General features: G+C 42.2%; 1 protein-coding gene across 3 annotated transcripts in view; it reads right to left on the bottom strand.

Moving 5' to 3' along the window:
- SMARCAL1 (SNF2 related chromatin remodeling annealing helicase 1) overlaps positions 1 to 16,777 on the bottom strand; it is a 70,384-nt gene that overhangs the window by 23,977 nt on the left and 29,630 nt on the right. For all 3 annotated transcript variants that reach the window (XM_074399056.1, XM_074399054.1, XM_074399055.1), the window contains exons 11-12: positions 7,793 to 7,933; positions 3,601 to 3,816 (exon numbers count right to left, since the gene is read on the bottom strand). In XM_074399056.1, the coding sequence (XP_074255157.1) occupies positions 3,601 to 3,816; positions 7,793 to 7,933 (357 nt within the window). The remainder of the gene's footprint in view (positions 1 to 3,600; positions 3,817 to 7,792; positions 7,934 to 16,777) is intronic.

Consider the following 16,777-nt stretch of genomic DNA (forward strand, 5'->3'; position numbering starts at 1 on the left):
CATAATACCCTCTACTAGTGATCTTACTTCTTTTGCCAGCTACTGGCCAGGAAATTTTAAATAACCTTCGTTCTTTGTTCCTGACTAGACCTTAATTAAATTAGATTCAATAGAGTTTTTAAATTTTTCTACATTGGAAATTTGAGTCGATTTTCAAATGGCAAGGGTGAACTGATATTGTCACCAGGAAATCTATATGGACTTGTTCCATTTCTCCATTCTTGGTCTTGAGGATGAAAAAATGGTTTTAGACAAAAGATGATTACAGTCAGCTTTTCTTAGCCTGTGAGGCAATAGCCATTATTTCAGCTGAAAAAATGAGAAAAGGCTTACGTTATATATTATATTCTTTAAATTGGCTCCTTCACCTTGGCTTCTGTAATATAAAGCTTTTTAAGAAATGTCTTCTTCCAGATGGAAACGTGCGAAGGAACAAAGAAACAATCAATTCTTGACAGGCAGGTCAGCAATGCCTGGCTGGAGTCACCATTGATTTGCAACATTGCAAGGAAACTTAGGACTAAAAAGTAACTTAAAAAACTGGGGGCAGTGGAGAGAGGGGACTTTCTGTAGATCCACAGGGCCTCCCTATCCGGCTAAAACCATAAAAAAACATTAATTCCCCATTTTAACCCTTCCAACTCAGGATGTCATAGATGGCGAGAGTTTGGAAGACATGCCTCTGGTCATTTAGTCCGGCCTCCAGCTGATGCTGACTCCCTTCCTGAATTAAGTTACAGCAATGCTCCTGATCAGATCCATACTTTAGAAATGCACCAAATCAATGGCTTTGGAAATCCAAAGGTTCTGATGGCTGAAAGCACAAACCATATACATCTGTTTTCAACTTAGATTTTCCATTATAAAAATGAATTAACATTAAGACACAAAAAGGCGGCCGGGCGCGGTGGCTCAAGCCTGTAATCCCAGCACTTTGGGAGGCCGAGGCAGGTGGATCACGAGGTCAAGAGATCGAGACCATCCTGGTCAACATGGTGAAACCCCGTCTCTACTAAAAATACAAAAAACTAGCTGGGCGTGGTGGCGCATGCCTGTAATCCCAGCTACTCAGGAGGCTGAGGCAGGAGAATTGCCTGAGCCCAGGAGGCGGAGGTTGCAGTGAGCCGAGATCGCGCCATTGCACTCCAGCCTGGGTAACAAGAGCGAAACTCCGTCTCAAAAAAAAAAAAAAAAAAAAAAAAAAGACACAAAAAGGCATCAAGTTCCTAAGGAATTATTATCTGAAAGAACTTAGTGTCTGGCTTCAGCCATCATACACTAGGTAATGTGTACCAACTCAATTTCTATCTTTCAAGGATAAACATTTAATTTTCCTAAGACTCCAAAGAAGCAGACAGCAACTCTCAAGTGCTGAACTCAGAAGAGCTCTGGGCTCTTTCTCAGCTGGATTCTTGAAGAATTACACTGCAATTTGGGCTTCATTTTCATAATCTGCAAAATGGAGTTAAGACTCCGTGGTGTTTACAAAGCAAAGAGGATAATCACCCAATAGGCAGGGCTTTGGGCAACTGGCACTATCCTTATGTACTTTTCCACAACAAAAAGGAAGTTGTGGCTCCATTTCTAAGCAAGAAAATATTAAAATATTTCCAACGACACATTTTTGGAAACATTTTATGGATTTTCACAGCTACCTAAAGCTATAAAACACCCAATATTCCTAAGTTCCATGGCACATCCTAGTTAATTTCTTAGCATCACCAACAAACTCCGAAATCAAACTTTCTGGTGGCATCTGAAATCGTCTTTGAAAAGAGCCACTCCCCTTACTTGAACCATACAAGTTGGCAGAATTTACAAAATGCTTTCAGATCCTGTTGCATTAAGTACAAAATTCCTACTGCTTTTCTTTTTTTTTTTTTCTCTCTCTCTTTCTCTTTTTGGCCATACTACACAATTCACCATTGTCTTTTAACGAGTTGATGTGCTTTTCCTCCTTAATTCAAATACCAACTAATTGCTTTTTCAGGTGTCTACCTAGCTGTTCTGAAACTGGTTCAGGAGGTAACTGGTGAGAGTGTTCTCTAGGGAATCTCACCAAACACCGATAGACCTACTTCCATCTCACATACACAAGGAACAAGTTTGCTGGCAATATATATATATATATATATATATATATATATATAATCTTATAAATATTCAGATTTTTACATCTAAAAACATTGCATGCCTGAATTTTTCTCATTAATATTATATTTGCTATGCCAGTTCATTGGTTTTCTTGCCTGGTGGAGTTCACTAGTAGACAAAAGTTAGCAGACACTAAAGGTTTAGGAAAATGTTATAAGAAAAAAACTTCAAATTGAAAAAAAAAGTCCTACTCATTGAATTTTTGTCAATGAGAGAAATAAACGAAAGACCACGAAGATTGATTTTAGTGACAAAGCTTCCTGGTTTTGCTCATGGTTCCACTGAAATATAATCTGAGAACACTGGTCTGTATGTCCATATCAGTGTTGTTGAACTTTGTTTGCAAACTCCACAGTAAAGAGATGATGCCTCCTCACTTACTCCAGACCATTCAGCTTATTCTATGTAATACAGCATAAATTCAATACAGCTTGACAATTTGTCAGTGCATTCTCTACCCTGCCATTTCTTAAGTTATTAGTGAATCTTGCTCAACACATGGTAAAATAACACGAAAAACATGCATTCTGTCTCTTGTCATTCTTATTTATTCTGTAACCTCCCAGAAGGCTGAGATCTCATCTAAATCGAAACATCTCTATACAGGGTAATACAAACCCCAGATAATGCTTCATGATGTTGAAAAATATCAATGACTGTTATCTTCTTGGCAATGGAAATTACAAGGTTTTATCTAAGAGGAAAGAAACAGATCTGGTGTAGATTACTTTATAGCACTTAGCACAGTATGACACTAAAGACAGAAATAAAATAAAAGTGTTTTAAAAAGACAAAAGCACCGTAGTGAAAAGAGTCCTGTAATACAGGGGGAAGAGGTTTGGTTCTAGCCTCAGCTTTGCGATGGAGCAGCTGAGAGGCCCTGGGCAAACTGCCATCTCTGTGAGCCTCAGTTTCCCTCTCTGTGAAAGGGGGATGCCAACTTCCTGCCTGTAACAGGGATTTCAAAGGTTAGGAGGGTTTGAAAACTCTATTTTGTTATAGGAATGTTGACTTGCTATTTCGACGAACACAGATGACACGGTATGATTGAAGGATTAACATAGGTATCAAATATGTTAGGACTAATTTTCTAACAACAGTTACTAGACTAAGGCATACTAGACTCAAAATACAGTAGACATAATTTCCACATTCTTTGAGGGTTTTGGAATATTGATCACTACCCTGCTGTTGCCTGTGCTTATCTTTACGGACATCCATCACCAGCAATCTATACAAGCATAAAACCACACGTTAACAAGAGATTTTTCAAAACCAACTAGGTAGGCTAAGGAATGAAATGGACTTGCTATTCTTGCCTAGGGAACAGGGAAAAGGTTACAGAAAGGTAAGCTGAGAGAACGCTGGGTCATTTTCAAGGGCCCCTCATGGAAAGGAGCACCTAGACACATCTGCTTCCAAATCCATCTCCAGCCCTAGACTCACAGTTTTGTCCTTGGTCATTTCCTTGGCTGCAGCATTCAGGGCGGCTCTGGCCGTGGCACTGATCCGTCCTGGGGCAACCACCACTATCTTGCGCTGCTTGGCAGGCAGTTGGGAAAGGACGTCGGACTTGAGACGCCGCAGCATGACGGCTTCCTCCAGCAGGAGCTTCAGCTCTCCCAGGTTGGAGGAACCTGAGTAGTCCCACCCCCAAGGCATCTGCAGAGAAAACAGCGGCAGCACCATGAGGCTCCTTCCAGACCCGGCTCAACAGGGCCGTGGGCTCCTAGGAGGTCCCTCTTCTCACAACCACCCCTCGCTTAGTTCAGAGAACTTCAAGTGACTTACAGGGAAAAATAAACCCCCAATAAAACAAATGAGAAATGGAAAGGAAAAGAGAGAGAAAAGTCAAGAACGAGGTAAACAAAAAAACACCGATCACAGCATTCTACAATTTGGCACTGAGCTTTCTTTTCCAGCAGCAAATGCCAGAAGTTAAGCAATTGGGTGTCCATTTTATTAAAAAACAAACAAAAAGCTCGGCTTGTCAGACTATTCCTGTACATTAAATACTGAATTTTCCCTATGGCTTATCCTACAGAGTCTGTTGCACAATGTAATAAAATAATGTCAGTAACATCTTTATTTGATGAGATTTACAGGGATTTTAAAAACTGTTGTTCCTCAGTATGAATTACACCAGCACAAACAAGTACAATACAATAAAAGTAACTGCAGTGTTGTTGATGGCAGCTCGGGTTGGCAGGAGGAGCCCACCACACAGGGTTCTGGCAGTCTGGCTGAGTGCCTAGGCAGTCCTTCATAAACATGGCTCCCTCACTGCGTAGCCCATGGGAGGCAGTGAGCTCAAATGTCCATTCCCCGTCACACAGCTAGAGAAGATGTTACTGGCAGGGTGTGGTGGCTCACGCCTGTAATCCCAGCACTTTGGGAGGCTGAGGCAGGCGGATCACTTGAGGTCAGAAAGTCCGAGCCAACAGGGCGAAACCCAGTCTCTACTGAAAATACCAAAGTTAGCCAGGCGTGGTGGTGCATGCCTGTAATCCCAGCTACTCAGGAGGCTGAGGCAGGAGAATCACTTGAACCTGGGAGGTGGAGGCTGCAGTGGGCTGAGATCACACCACTACATTCCAGCCTGGGCAAGAGAACAAGACTCTGTCTCAAACAAACAAACAAAAAGATGTTACCATTAAAAAAGCCCTATCCTTCACCAACAATCTTACTGGAAATTGGACTGATTTCTATAATCTTGTAGAAAATCAGGAAGCCAGTGTGCTACTTTGTATTTTAAGGTAGCCCTCCCCTCCTGGCTGATGAGCTAGCTATCTGGAGGGTAGGGGCTAAGCTTATCCATTATAGAGGGCTAGAGAGCCTAGCGTAATGGTGGAGACAGAATAGGCGTCTCATAAACCTTTGCTAAATTGAGAGTAGGAAGAGATGGTCAAAGGTAGAGAAATAAAATGATGTAAAGCTATTTCTTCTTTTTAAAAAACACTCTGAAATCAACTGGAAGTTCTCAGTAAATGTCTTCAGATAGTTACTGGTTTGCAAATGAGCTCAGCATGAGGTGTTCTTTTCAGTGGTTTCTTAATGCATGAAGCTGGAAAAAAAAAAAAAAAAAAAAAAAAGGCAGGCCTGGCTTACTGGCTTACGGGTTGCATTAAATAAAAACCATGCTGAGAACAAGTGGATATCATAATTTGGATATTGCTATGGCCTAAATGTGTCCCCCAAATTTCTCATGTTAGAAAAGTAATCCCCAGATTCATATGTTGATTGAAGGTGGGGCCTTGGGGAGGTAATTAGGATTAGATAAGGTCATCATGGTAGGGTCCCCATGTTGGGACTGGTGGCTTTATAAGAAAAGGACAAGAGACTTGAACTGACATACATGCTCGTGTCTTCTCTCCATATGATGCCTTCTGCCACGCTATGAAGTAGCAAAAAGGCCCTCACTGGATGCCAATGCCATGCTCTTGGACTTCCCAGTCTCCAAAACCATGAGCTAAATAAACCTCTATTCTTTGTAAGTTACTTAGTTTGTGGTATTTAGTTATAGCAACAGAAAACAGACTAAGACGGATACCATGCTCCTAAGTTCTAATATTGTTAGCTCTTAATCTTGTAGGTTAAAACTTAGTAATATCAAATAATTTATTACTTTTTCTTTTTTGAGACAGCGCCTTGCTCTGCCACCCAGGTGGAGTGCAGTGGCATGATCCTGGCTCACTGCAACCTCCACCTCCTGGGTTCAAGCAATTCTCATGCCTCAAGCCCCCCAAGTAGCTGGGACTACAGGCATGTACCGCTGCATGCAGCCAAGATTTTAAATTGGACTTTGGGATAATCATAGTCCAACAAGCTTTTATTGAAAACTTACCAGATACCAGGCCCTGGGCTCGATGGAAAAAAGGATGTGAAGATGAGGAAGGTATTCTTTGTTTTATAGGGGAGGTGCATCGAGAAGGCAGAAAAAGGAGAATTCAAAAATAATGCCTCAGTTTCTGACAGGAGAAACTACTGGGGAGATGCCGGTCTGAGACTGGAAACATAGGAAGGGACAGTGTGGGGAGGAAAGGCAATGAATTTTATCTGCAGCCCCTTTCATCACTAGCTGAACATTATTATGCCATAGGCCCAGATATAGTCAAGAAAGAGAAGATCCTTTTTAGAAAGTGGACTGTTAGGCCGGGCGTGGTGGCTCAAGCCTGTAATCCCAGCACTTTGGGAGGCCAAGGCGGGTAGATCACAAGGTCAAGAGATCGAGACCATCCTGGTCAACATGGTGAAACCCCGTCTCTACTAAAAATACAAAAAATTAGCTGGGCATGGTGGCGCATGCCTGTAATCCCAGCTACTCAGGAGGCTGAGGCAGGAGAATTGCCTGAACCCAGGAGGCGGAGGTTGCGGTGAGCCGAGATCATGCCATTGCACTCCAGCCTGGGTAACAAGAGCGAAACTCCGTCTCAAAAAAAAAAAAAAAAAAAAAAAAAAAGAAAGTGGACTGTTTGGAAACAGGACAGAAATCTAAATCATACATGAAGAGTTTTGAGGGACCATGAAAACTATATAGCACCAATCTAATCTGGATTGATCCACAGGAAAAATGAATTAAATACATGTTTAAAGAAGGCTATGGCTTTTAAATACATTTAACAATTGGGAAATTTCCTGCCTCAATAACCACCTAAAAATGCTTTGCAATTAACTATGCTAAGCACTACAATTTACCTTATAAGTACTTTGTTTGAATGTAAGTGGATATTTTTAAAGTACTTGAAAACTTTTTTTTTCTTCTTTTAAAAATTTAAAAAATAAGGCAGACAATCCTATTTATATCATGCACTTGCACAGCAAGGCTTTTCCCGAATAGAAGGCTTGGAGGGGAAGTTGCAGCCATTTCTCCAAAGTGTCAGTACATCTGTGACTCGATCACCGATCACCGTACAAGAATCCCTGAGGCCTGAATTAATGTGGTTTTAGAAACAAGGGTTCCATGGCAATGCGTTTGCATTTACAGGGCTTCCCTGCCATTTGGGGAGAGCATTCTTGGAGGACCAACTGTAGGTCCTGGGTGTCTGCTTCATTGGCACTGCACTCACAGAGCCCACCCAAGGCAGTTTGGGATCATGCTGCCCAATCTACCTTTATCTTTTTTTTTTTTTTTGCACAGGGAGGAATTTCCACCTTTTCTTCATATTCTCCCCATGCCAGGAGGAAGCCCTCACCCTCTCACTTTCTTCTGTCTGTCTGCGGCCTCAGCCTCACCCCTAGGTCACCTCAATGCCAGCATCTTCTCTAGGGCCAGCACTTGACATGGACTTTTCTTTTAGAGCTCCAGCACTGTGCCCCGTGCAGAGCTGTGACCCCGGGCAAGGGAGCAGCTGGCTCTCAGAGCTCCACACACCTACACATCGGCCACTGGTCCCTTTACTGGAAAAAGATGACTTGGAATCACCACAACCATTAACACTGGATTTAAAGGGTAAGAGGACCATTTTCATCTTACCCTTGAGGACATTCCAAGGTCATAGTAAGAAACAGAAGGACCAAAATCCATTCCCCTGGTCAGTGCTCTTCTGACCGTATCATGGCCAGAGAGAAGAAGAGAAAGATAAGTGTCAAAATCAGGGTGAGATATGGGTGGGCTAGAGAGGGAAGAGATAATAAATACCCGCTTGGCATCACAGTAGCGAAGTCCAAAGGCATGAAACTGGGGGAAGAAAGTTGGCCTGACTGCAATGATCTGCGTGTAGAGCTCTGCGGGCCGGGACGTGGCTGGCGTGCCGGACAACAGGATCACCCTCTTGGCAACCTGAAAGGCAAACAGCCAAAGGTGCTCTGAACACAGGGAATGTGGAAAACGCCCCAATGAGGAAGGAGCTGGATGCCCCCAGGAAAAAAAGATCGAGCAAGTGTTGTTAAGAACCCAATGGCGTTGCAATGCAAACAGTTAAGATGGCATCTCCTTTTCTTTAAATTCTTCCTGCCTGCCCTCTGCTGAGCTCTATGCTAGTATTTGACAAATTACATTGAATTACAACTTTTCTGTCTCCCTTGTTAGACTGGAAGCTTCTTGAGATCAAGGACTGGGTTGTAGTCACCTTTGTTTTCTGTAGCACATGCTTGGCACCAAGTAACCAATAAACGCTCACTGTATGCTGCAAGAAATTCACAAGGAAGCTAGTTAGTATCCTAAGGAACACAGAGTAAACTCAAAGAATCCTGCATTGGACAGGAAATGGGAGAAGAGAGGGGCAGGTCTGACCTTCCTCCAGAGTGGATTTGTGACATGCAAGTTGAACTCAGGTAATGACAATTATGATCAGCCCTCTCCCATTTCCAGGAGGAAGTGTCAGCGACTGCCAATGTTTTACATCTCCATGTGACTTTCTTTAAAGGAGAGTAAGACCTTTATTCACTCAGCTTTACAATGCTTCAAGCCTACAGATCCTGACTCGCGCTCATTTTGCACAGTTATTAATAATAAGAACCTTAAAAGGTGATACCTGGTTCTATTTTCCCTAGACTTCAGCCCAGGTCTGCAGCAGCCTGCTTAGCATGGGCAAGATGGGGGGAAAAAAATAGCTGGTTAATTCCAGTGGCAGATTCCAAGTTTCTCACTACCCAGACACCAACCTGACTCATGGGGATCAGACCCAAAGATCCTACCTTGTATTATTAAGATGGGAAAGGGGGTGAGGAAAAAAAAAAAAAAGGAAGTACTTCCTGCTGTATTAGAACACAGAATCACTACAAATCACTGGAGGTAAAATTCACTTCCGCTCTGGGAAGGGACCCTATCATGGAGCTCAGTTGTCTAGAAACAGCTTGTTAACCACTGTAACCTTGAGTTAATGACAGTAATACAAGGCAACTGCATGTAATAAATCACCTAGGAGAATAAATTAGGTTTACAGATGGATACACTGCCTCATAAAAATAAATAAATAAAGGTGTAACAGTGAAAAGGAAAATCATTCTTTATAAATATACAATATATACAATTACCAAAACGCACTTGTGCCCTCACAGCAATAGCCAATATCTAATTCCATTTTGACGGGAGAGCTATGAATTTCTCCAGCTATAATTTTCCACAGTTCAATTACCTAGGCCTTCTAATTTCCTGCACGGTGTAACGCAGACTCATTAAAATAACAATGAGCTTCTTGAATGACGTTGCTAGCATCTCTTGCCTTGGCTTTGAGATCATTTCAATGAAAAAGGGAAAATAAAAAGTTTTAATCAATAAGAGAAAATCTCCCCATCACCCCAAACCTATTCTTCATATCTCTGTGCTGGCCTGGGGAGGGAGCCAGGGCAAAAACAGTTCATGGATCAGAAGATGGAAATTAACTCCAGGGTATTCTGTCAGATATTTATAGGATGTAGGTAGCATTGAATCACTTCTCCCATATACTCCCCAGACTAGAGAGTGATGAGAGTGTTGCAAATGGGCGTTTGTGGGCATCAAAAAGGCAGAGGCAGCATTACAAAAAAAGAAAAAGACCAGCTTTGAAAAGAACCCAGAATGGCATATCATCTGTAATGGGGTGATCTGGCCTGCTCCCTGCTCAGCCCGTACATGTATATATGTCATCACTATCACCCATGAGGGCTTTAACTCACACCCGGCTGCAAAGGTGTCATAGGTCACTGAAAACTCCCCAATGTAGGAAAACATAAATCTATAAAACTAAATAAATCAACACTAAATTGAACAGTTTACAGTGCACTTCCCTAGCTAAGGGAGAAAAGCAACACCTAAGAAATCTACAATAGAACAATGTAAAAAAATGCTTTCTGTGCACTGTTAGAAAGAGAACGTGATTCAATGTGCAGACACTGTTGGGGTCAGATGACCCTCAAAGACAGGCTTGTTTCTTCATAAGTTGGGAGTGGGAAAGCCCTGCAGAATAGATTGGGTTCGTGTATATGTTATTTGCCACAGAGAATTCAAAGTAGTAATTCAAAGTAGATAACCTATACATAGTTTTAAAATTAAGAGCTCACTGGGCGTGGCAGCTCATGCCTGTAATCCCAACACTTCGGGAGGCCAAAGCACGTGGAAATCACCTGAGGTCAGGAGTTTGAGACCAGCCCGGCCAACATGGTGAAACCCTGCCTCCACTAAAGAATACAAAATTAAGGCCAAGCACAGTGGCTCACGCCTGTAATCCCACCACTTTGGGAGGCCGAGGCAGGTGAATCACAAGGTCAAGAGATCGAAACCATCCTGGTCAATATGGTGAAACCCCGTCCCTACTAAAAATACAAAGATTAGCTGGGCACAGTGGCACGTGCCTGTAATCCCAGCTACTTGGGAGGCTGAGGCAGGAAAATTGCCTGAACCCAGGAGGCGGAGGTTGCGGTGAGCCGAGATCGCGCCATTGCACTCTAGCCTGGGTAACAAGAGCAAAACTCCGTCTCAAAAAAATAAATAAATAAAATAAAATAAAGAATACAAAATTAGTCAGGCGTAGTGGCGCACACCTGTAGTCCCACTACTTGGGAGGCTGAGGCAAAAGAATTGCTTGAATCGGGGAGGCAGAGGTTGCAGTGAGCTGAGATTGTGCCACTACACTCCAATCTGGGTGACAAGAGTGAAATCCATCAATAAGTAAATAAATAATATAAAAAAATATAGCTGGGCATGATGGTACATGCCTGTAATCCCAGCTACTCAGGAGGCTGAGGCAGGAGAATCACTAGAACCCTGGAGGTGGAGGTTGCAGTGAACCAAGATCACGCTATTGCACTCCAGCCTGGGCAACAAGAGTGAAACTTCATCTCAAAAAAATAAAAATAAAAATAAGGAGCCAAAAGAATGTTCTACTGCAGAGAAAAGAGCTGAAGTTATCTTAAGTTTATATAAGCAGTCCAGAAATTCTTCACTTTATATTATCTCTTTTTTTTTTCCAACTCAGCCAGTTAACTTGCTTTACTGAATTATTCTGATGGCTGTAATATATTTCACCAAAACTCCAGACTAGGAAAAAATTCATACTCCCCAAAGCTCAGTCCAGTTTTATACCTAGAATTATTCCTAATGGGACTCTAATAAATTTACATAATACCATATATTCAACTAGAAACAGGACATGGAGAAGGCAGGTAACATCAAAGAGAAGGTCAAGTCCATACCACTGAAAAGTCTCCATACTCAGTAACCCTGTTGTGGCCAGGACATTGAAGCTTTGTTTTAATTAGTTGAGAAGTCATTATACAATCTTCAAAATAAGGATAGTGGCAAGCATAACTTGGGAACAACTGACCAAAAGTACACAGATGAAGAATAAATATGGGATCACAGTCAACGATCCAAAGAGCAGTAAGACACCTGTAGTTAAATTGAAAGCCTAAGAGCAAAAGGAAAAGCTCAACATGCAGGAGAAACCCGGTACTTGGAATCGGGGAGGGAAACTGGAGTGTATTCTTTACTCCACTCCTGAGTGGTGCTCCCCAAGACAAACCAGGCCAAACCAAGAAAACAGTGTAATTACGGCCACTGCTGACCAGAGGCTGCCCTAAGTATTGGCAGAAGGCCACCTAGCGCTCAGTGATACTTTATACATGGCCTCTGAATCTCTGGTTAGGTCAGCTTATTTCACATATATGGTTTCTTCTAGGTTCTGGCCTGTGTTCCAAAAGAGACAAAGTGCCAATCACAAACCTGAATAGTACTAACCTTAACTAAACTGATTTGCTATGATAACCATAATGCTTTCGAGCTAAGTGAGTACTGCTGCTCTAACATAAATGGAATTCTGATGTCACATATAAGGCAGTTCTTAGGTAAGAGCAGACAGAATGAAGACAGTGACTGCATGCATATTGGTTCAAAAATACCAAAATATCGCCAGGCGCAGTGGCTCAAGCCTGTAATCCCAGCACTTTGGGAGGCTGAGGCGGGTGGATCACGAGGTCGAGAGATCGAGACCATCCTGGTCAACATGGTGAAACCCCGTCTCTACTAAAAATACAAAAAACTGGCTGGGCATGGTGGCGCGTGCCTGTAATCCCAGCTACTTAGGAGGCTGAGGCAGGAGAATTGCCTGAGCCCAGGAGGCGGAGGTTGCAGTGAGCCGAGATCGCGCCATTGCACTCCAGCCTGGGTAACAAGAGCGAAACTCAGTCTCAAAAAAAAAAAAAAAAAAAAAATATCGTAACGAGAATACATCAAATGGTATAATTATAGCTGATTAAAGTTTTGCTATTCCAAGCTTTTTTATGAGACAGAATGTTACTCTGTCACCCAGGCTGGAGTACAGTGACACGATCTCGGCTCACTGCAACCTCCACCTCCCAGGTTCAAGTGATCCTCCTGCCTCAGTCTCCCAGATAGGTGGGATTGCAGGCACACGCCACGATCCCCAGCTAATTTTGTAGAGGTGGGTTTCAGCATGTTGGCCAGGCTGGTATCAAACTCCTGACCTCAAGTGATCCACCTGCCTCAGCTTCCCAAAGTGCTGGGATTATAGACATGAGCCACTGTGCCTGGCCTAAGGTAGATTTTTTTTACTCTAGAAAAACTATTTTACCACAAGTTTTAAGTCGGATTATATAGTGGAATTGAGGAAATAAATGAGAATGCCTGGACCACAGGGAACTTCTATAGCCTCATCACACAAGGGGCGAAAACAGAATCTGCCAGCTGATACCACTCTCCCCTCTGGCCTGATAGGCAAAAAGCCATCTCAGATGCAGAGAAACTGCATTTTCCACTCTCCACTTCTCCATCATTTGAAAAAATGGGTCATTGCAGTGTTGCATGTAATAGCTGCAATTTGGTTACAAATCCATCAAAAGAGAACAGAAGATACATATTATGATAAATTTATCCAATAGAATCCTATTTGCAAGAATGTGGTAGAGTCATTTGGAACAATATGGAATGATTTTCAAGATACGTTACTGAGGGGATAAAGGCAAGTGTAAAACAATGGTGGCAGAACACTGCAAGAGAGCAGAAAGGAAACACATACATAGGTGCAGTCTATTTTATAGAAGTAAACCTGAAAATTGGTAACTATAGCTGCCTTTGGGGAAAGAGACTGGGGACTGGGGATCCAGAGGTGGTAGAAAGACTTATTTTTCACTGTCCATCCTTTTGTATCATTTGAATTTTTTTTTTTTGAGACAGAGTCTAGCTCTGTCACCATTATGGCTTAGGGCAACCTCTGTCTCCCAGGTTCAAGCAATTCTCCTGCCTTGGCCTCCCAACTAGCTGGGATTACAGGTGTGTGCCACCATGGCCAGCTAATTTTTGTATTTTTAGTAGAGGTGGGGTTTCGCCATTTTGGCCAAGCTAGTCTCGAACTCCTGACCTCAGGCTTCCTGCCTTGGCCTCCCAAAGTGTTAGGATTACAGGCGTGAGCTGCCACACCTGGCCCCATTTGAATTTATCATCTATTTAAACTACTTTAATAACAAAGGAAAAAGAGAAAACCTTATACATTTTAGCCACTATCTCATCCAGCCAATCAACAGAGATATAAAAAGTACTTTCTACTCACAGAAAAAGAGAAACAGCTGCTTATTAAGAAAGAATGGTAGAATTCTGGGGGCCTTTCCCTTTTAAAAAAATTTAATTTTGTTATTACACTAGTTTAACAATAAAAGCCAGTTTAAACAAAAGACATCTAAACTAAACCAAAAAATCCCAGCATACACCTCACTGTTCAAAAGAGTGCTGATAATCCTGAGGATTGGTGTCATATGGGGAAAAGAGTCTCTGATTGCAGACTCAAGGGGAGTGAAGACTGTTTTTATGCCTGGCCAGGCCTCTCCCAAAGAGGTCAAATGAAAACTGACCTGGCAATTCTGATTGCAGGAATCTGTCCTAATAGGAAAAGCATGCAGGTACATATACATGATGTTCACCTGCAGAATTATTTATAACAGCAAAAGTGGGAAACAACCACATGTCTGATACTGAGGATTAAATTACAGGATGTGTCTCTACTATGTAAACGCTCCACAGTTATGGAAAAATTATGATCTTGACCAATCACTGACACGCTGCAAAAATAAGCTGTTAACAGTGGCTTTTTCTGTTGGAGGGATTAAAGGTAATTTTAACTTGTTGTTTATAGCTTTCTATCTTGTCTACTGTCATATATTTATATATAAAAATAGGCCGGGTATGGTGGCTCACGCCTGTAATCCCAGGACTTTGGGAGGTTGTGGCAGGTGGATCATGAGGTCAGGAGTTCAAAACCAGCCCTGGCCAAGATAGTGAAACTCTGTCTGTATTAATACAAAAAAAAAAAAAATAGCTGGGCTTGGTGGCAGACACTTGTAATCCCAGCTACTCAGGAGGCTGAGGCAGAGAATTGCCTGAACCCGGGACGTGGAGGTTGCAGTGAGCTGAGATCACACCACTGCACTGCGGTCTGGGCAACAGAACAAGGCTCTCTCAAAAAATAACTAACTAAATAAATTAATTAAAAAAATAGATCTACCTAATTTAGGATTAGTAGCCCCAGCAAATAGTGCCATGAGGGAAGAAAAAAAATCACATTTCCCAGGGGACAGTGACAACAGTTTCTTACAATCTAACATGTCCTCTCTCTGCTGACTGCTGTTGCCATTTACAAAAGCCACAATTTCTCAACACGATCTGGCCCTGCTATCCAACAGTGTGATTTAATCTAAATACCTCATTATGCCTATTTGCTAAAAATATGCTTGTAATATTAATTATCAGAGTATATTTCTAAGATATGTTCACTTTAGAGGAACAATCAAGTGGTATTAAATTAGGTCCTTAGGTGACTTTTCAAAGACATACTTTACTTTCTCCCAACTATCTTATTATTCCAAAAACAGTTAGATTCATTTCCTTATTTAGATCAGTGGTTCTCAATGGTGTTGGGAAAGTGCAAGGTGGGTGGAGAGTGATTTGTCCTCCCCCAGAGGACATTCGGTAGCATCTGGAGACAATTTTGGTTGTCATGACTGGGGAGGAACTGCTGGCATCTAGTGGGTAGAGGCCACGGATGCTGCTAAACATCCTAAAATGCACAGGACAGCCCCCCAGCAACAGAGTCATCCAGCCCAAAATGTCAACAGTGCCAAGGCTGAGAGACTCCAATCTAGATGAACATACAACAGAGAGAGATGAAAGGTACAGTCAACAGAACAGCACAGAATGCTCCACCCCACCCCTTCACCCCAATCCCGCCACAGTCCAGCATTACATGAAGTCAATGTTGCAGAAGAGCATGGCCTCAAGACACCTTCATAAACACAGGCCATGTTCGTGGGTCTTATTTAATTAATTTATTTATTGTTTTGAGATGGGAGTCTCTTTCGCAATACACATTGATTGGGAGAAAAAGAGAAAAAGAGACGGAGTCTCACTCTCTCACCCAGGCTGCAGTGTAGTGGCACAATCTCGGCTCACTGCAACCTGCGTCTCCTGGGTTCAAGTGATTCTCCTGCCTCAGCCTCCTGAGTAGCGAGACTACAGGCGTGAGCCACCACACCCAGCTAATTTTGTATTTTTAGTAGAGACTGGGTTTCACCATGTCGGCCAGGCTGGTCTTGAACTCTTGACCTCAGGTGATCCGCCTGCCTCGGCCTCCCAAAGTGCTGGGATTACAGGCGTGAGCCACCGCGTCCGGCCATGGGTCTTATTTTAAAATATTAATTCATCAGAGTTCTAAAGCAAATGGACAATAGTACATATTAGCAGCTTAAAGATTTCTTTTAAACATGTCACTTTGAAACATACTCAAGATATTAAAGAGGTATATCCTGCTTCCAAAGGTCTGGCTTAGAAGCACACATTTCAGAAACCACTATCTGGATCAGCTTGGCCAACCAGGCAATGACTACATTAACAAGGTGGTTGCTAAGAAGCTTTCCCATTATATCTTTAATGATAGAATCTATCTATTGTGCAATTTCTTTTGTCTAAACCATCAGGGGTACAGATTTAATTTAGTTATGGCTATAATATTCAAACCATAATACCAAAGCGTATTTTTTCCCCCTATGGAAAGCATATTAATGCCTTCCAAAAGAAGGGTCACTAACCTAGGAAAAACATTTTATTTAAGTATCTCCATCAGTGGCTATCGACATATAAATATTTATAGGTAATGCTGGAAGAGAATCAAGCTTCTTTTTATTTTAAGACAGTCTCGCTCTGTAGCCCAGGCTGGGATGCAGTGGCACAATTTCAGCTCGCTGCAACCTCCATCTCCCAGGTTCAAATGATTCTACTGCCTCAGCATCCTGAGTAGCTGGGATTATAGGCATGCACCACCACATCCAGCACATCTTTGTATTTTTAGTACAGACAGGATTTCATCAAGTTGCTCAGGCCGGTCTCAAGCTCCTGGCCTCAAGTGACCCTCCTGCCTCGGCCTCCCAAAGTGCTTGGATTATAGGTGTGAGCCACAACATCCAGCAAAACCAAGCTTTTTCAGTAAAACACGTTTATTCTTAGGTTTGGACCACACGACCTAACATTGCCTTGGAAGATGTATCATGTTTATCTTGAAATGAGTAGACACTTAACGTGTGTTTTGTGAGGAACTAGTGAGATTAATGTTCAAATCCTAAGTTTCATTGATATTTAGCACATTTGTTTTCCCTAGTTTAGGTAAAAGTTAAAGCTTCTTTTCATCAATAAAAGCTATAGTTT

The sequence above is a fragment of the Saimiri boliviensis genome, chromosome 5 (genome assembly GCF_048565385.1).
Source record: "Saimiri boliviensis isolate mSaiBol1 chromosome 5, mSaiBol1.pri, whole genome shotgun sequence".
Taxonomy (NCBI): Eukaryota; Metazoa; Chordata; class Mammalia; order Primates; family Cebidae; genus Saimiri; species Saimiri boliviensis.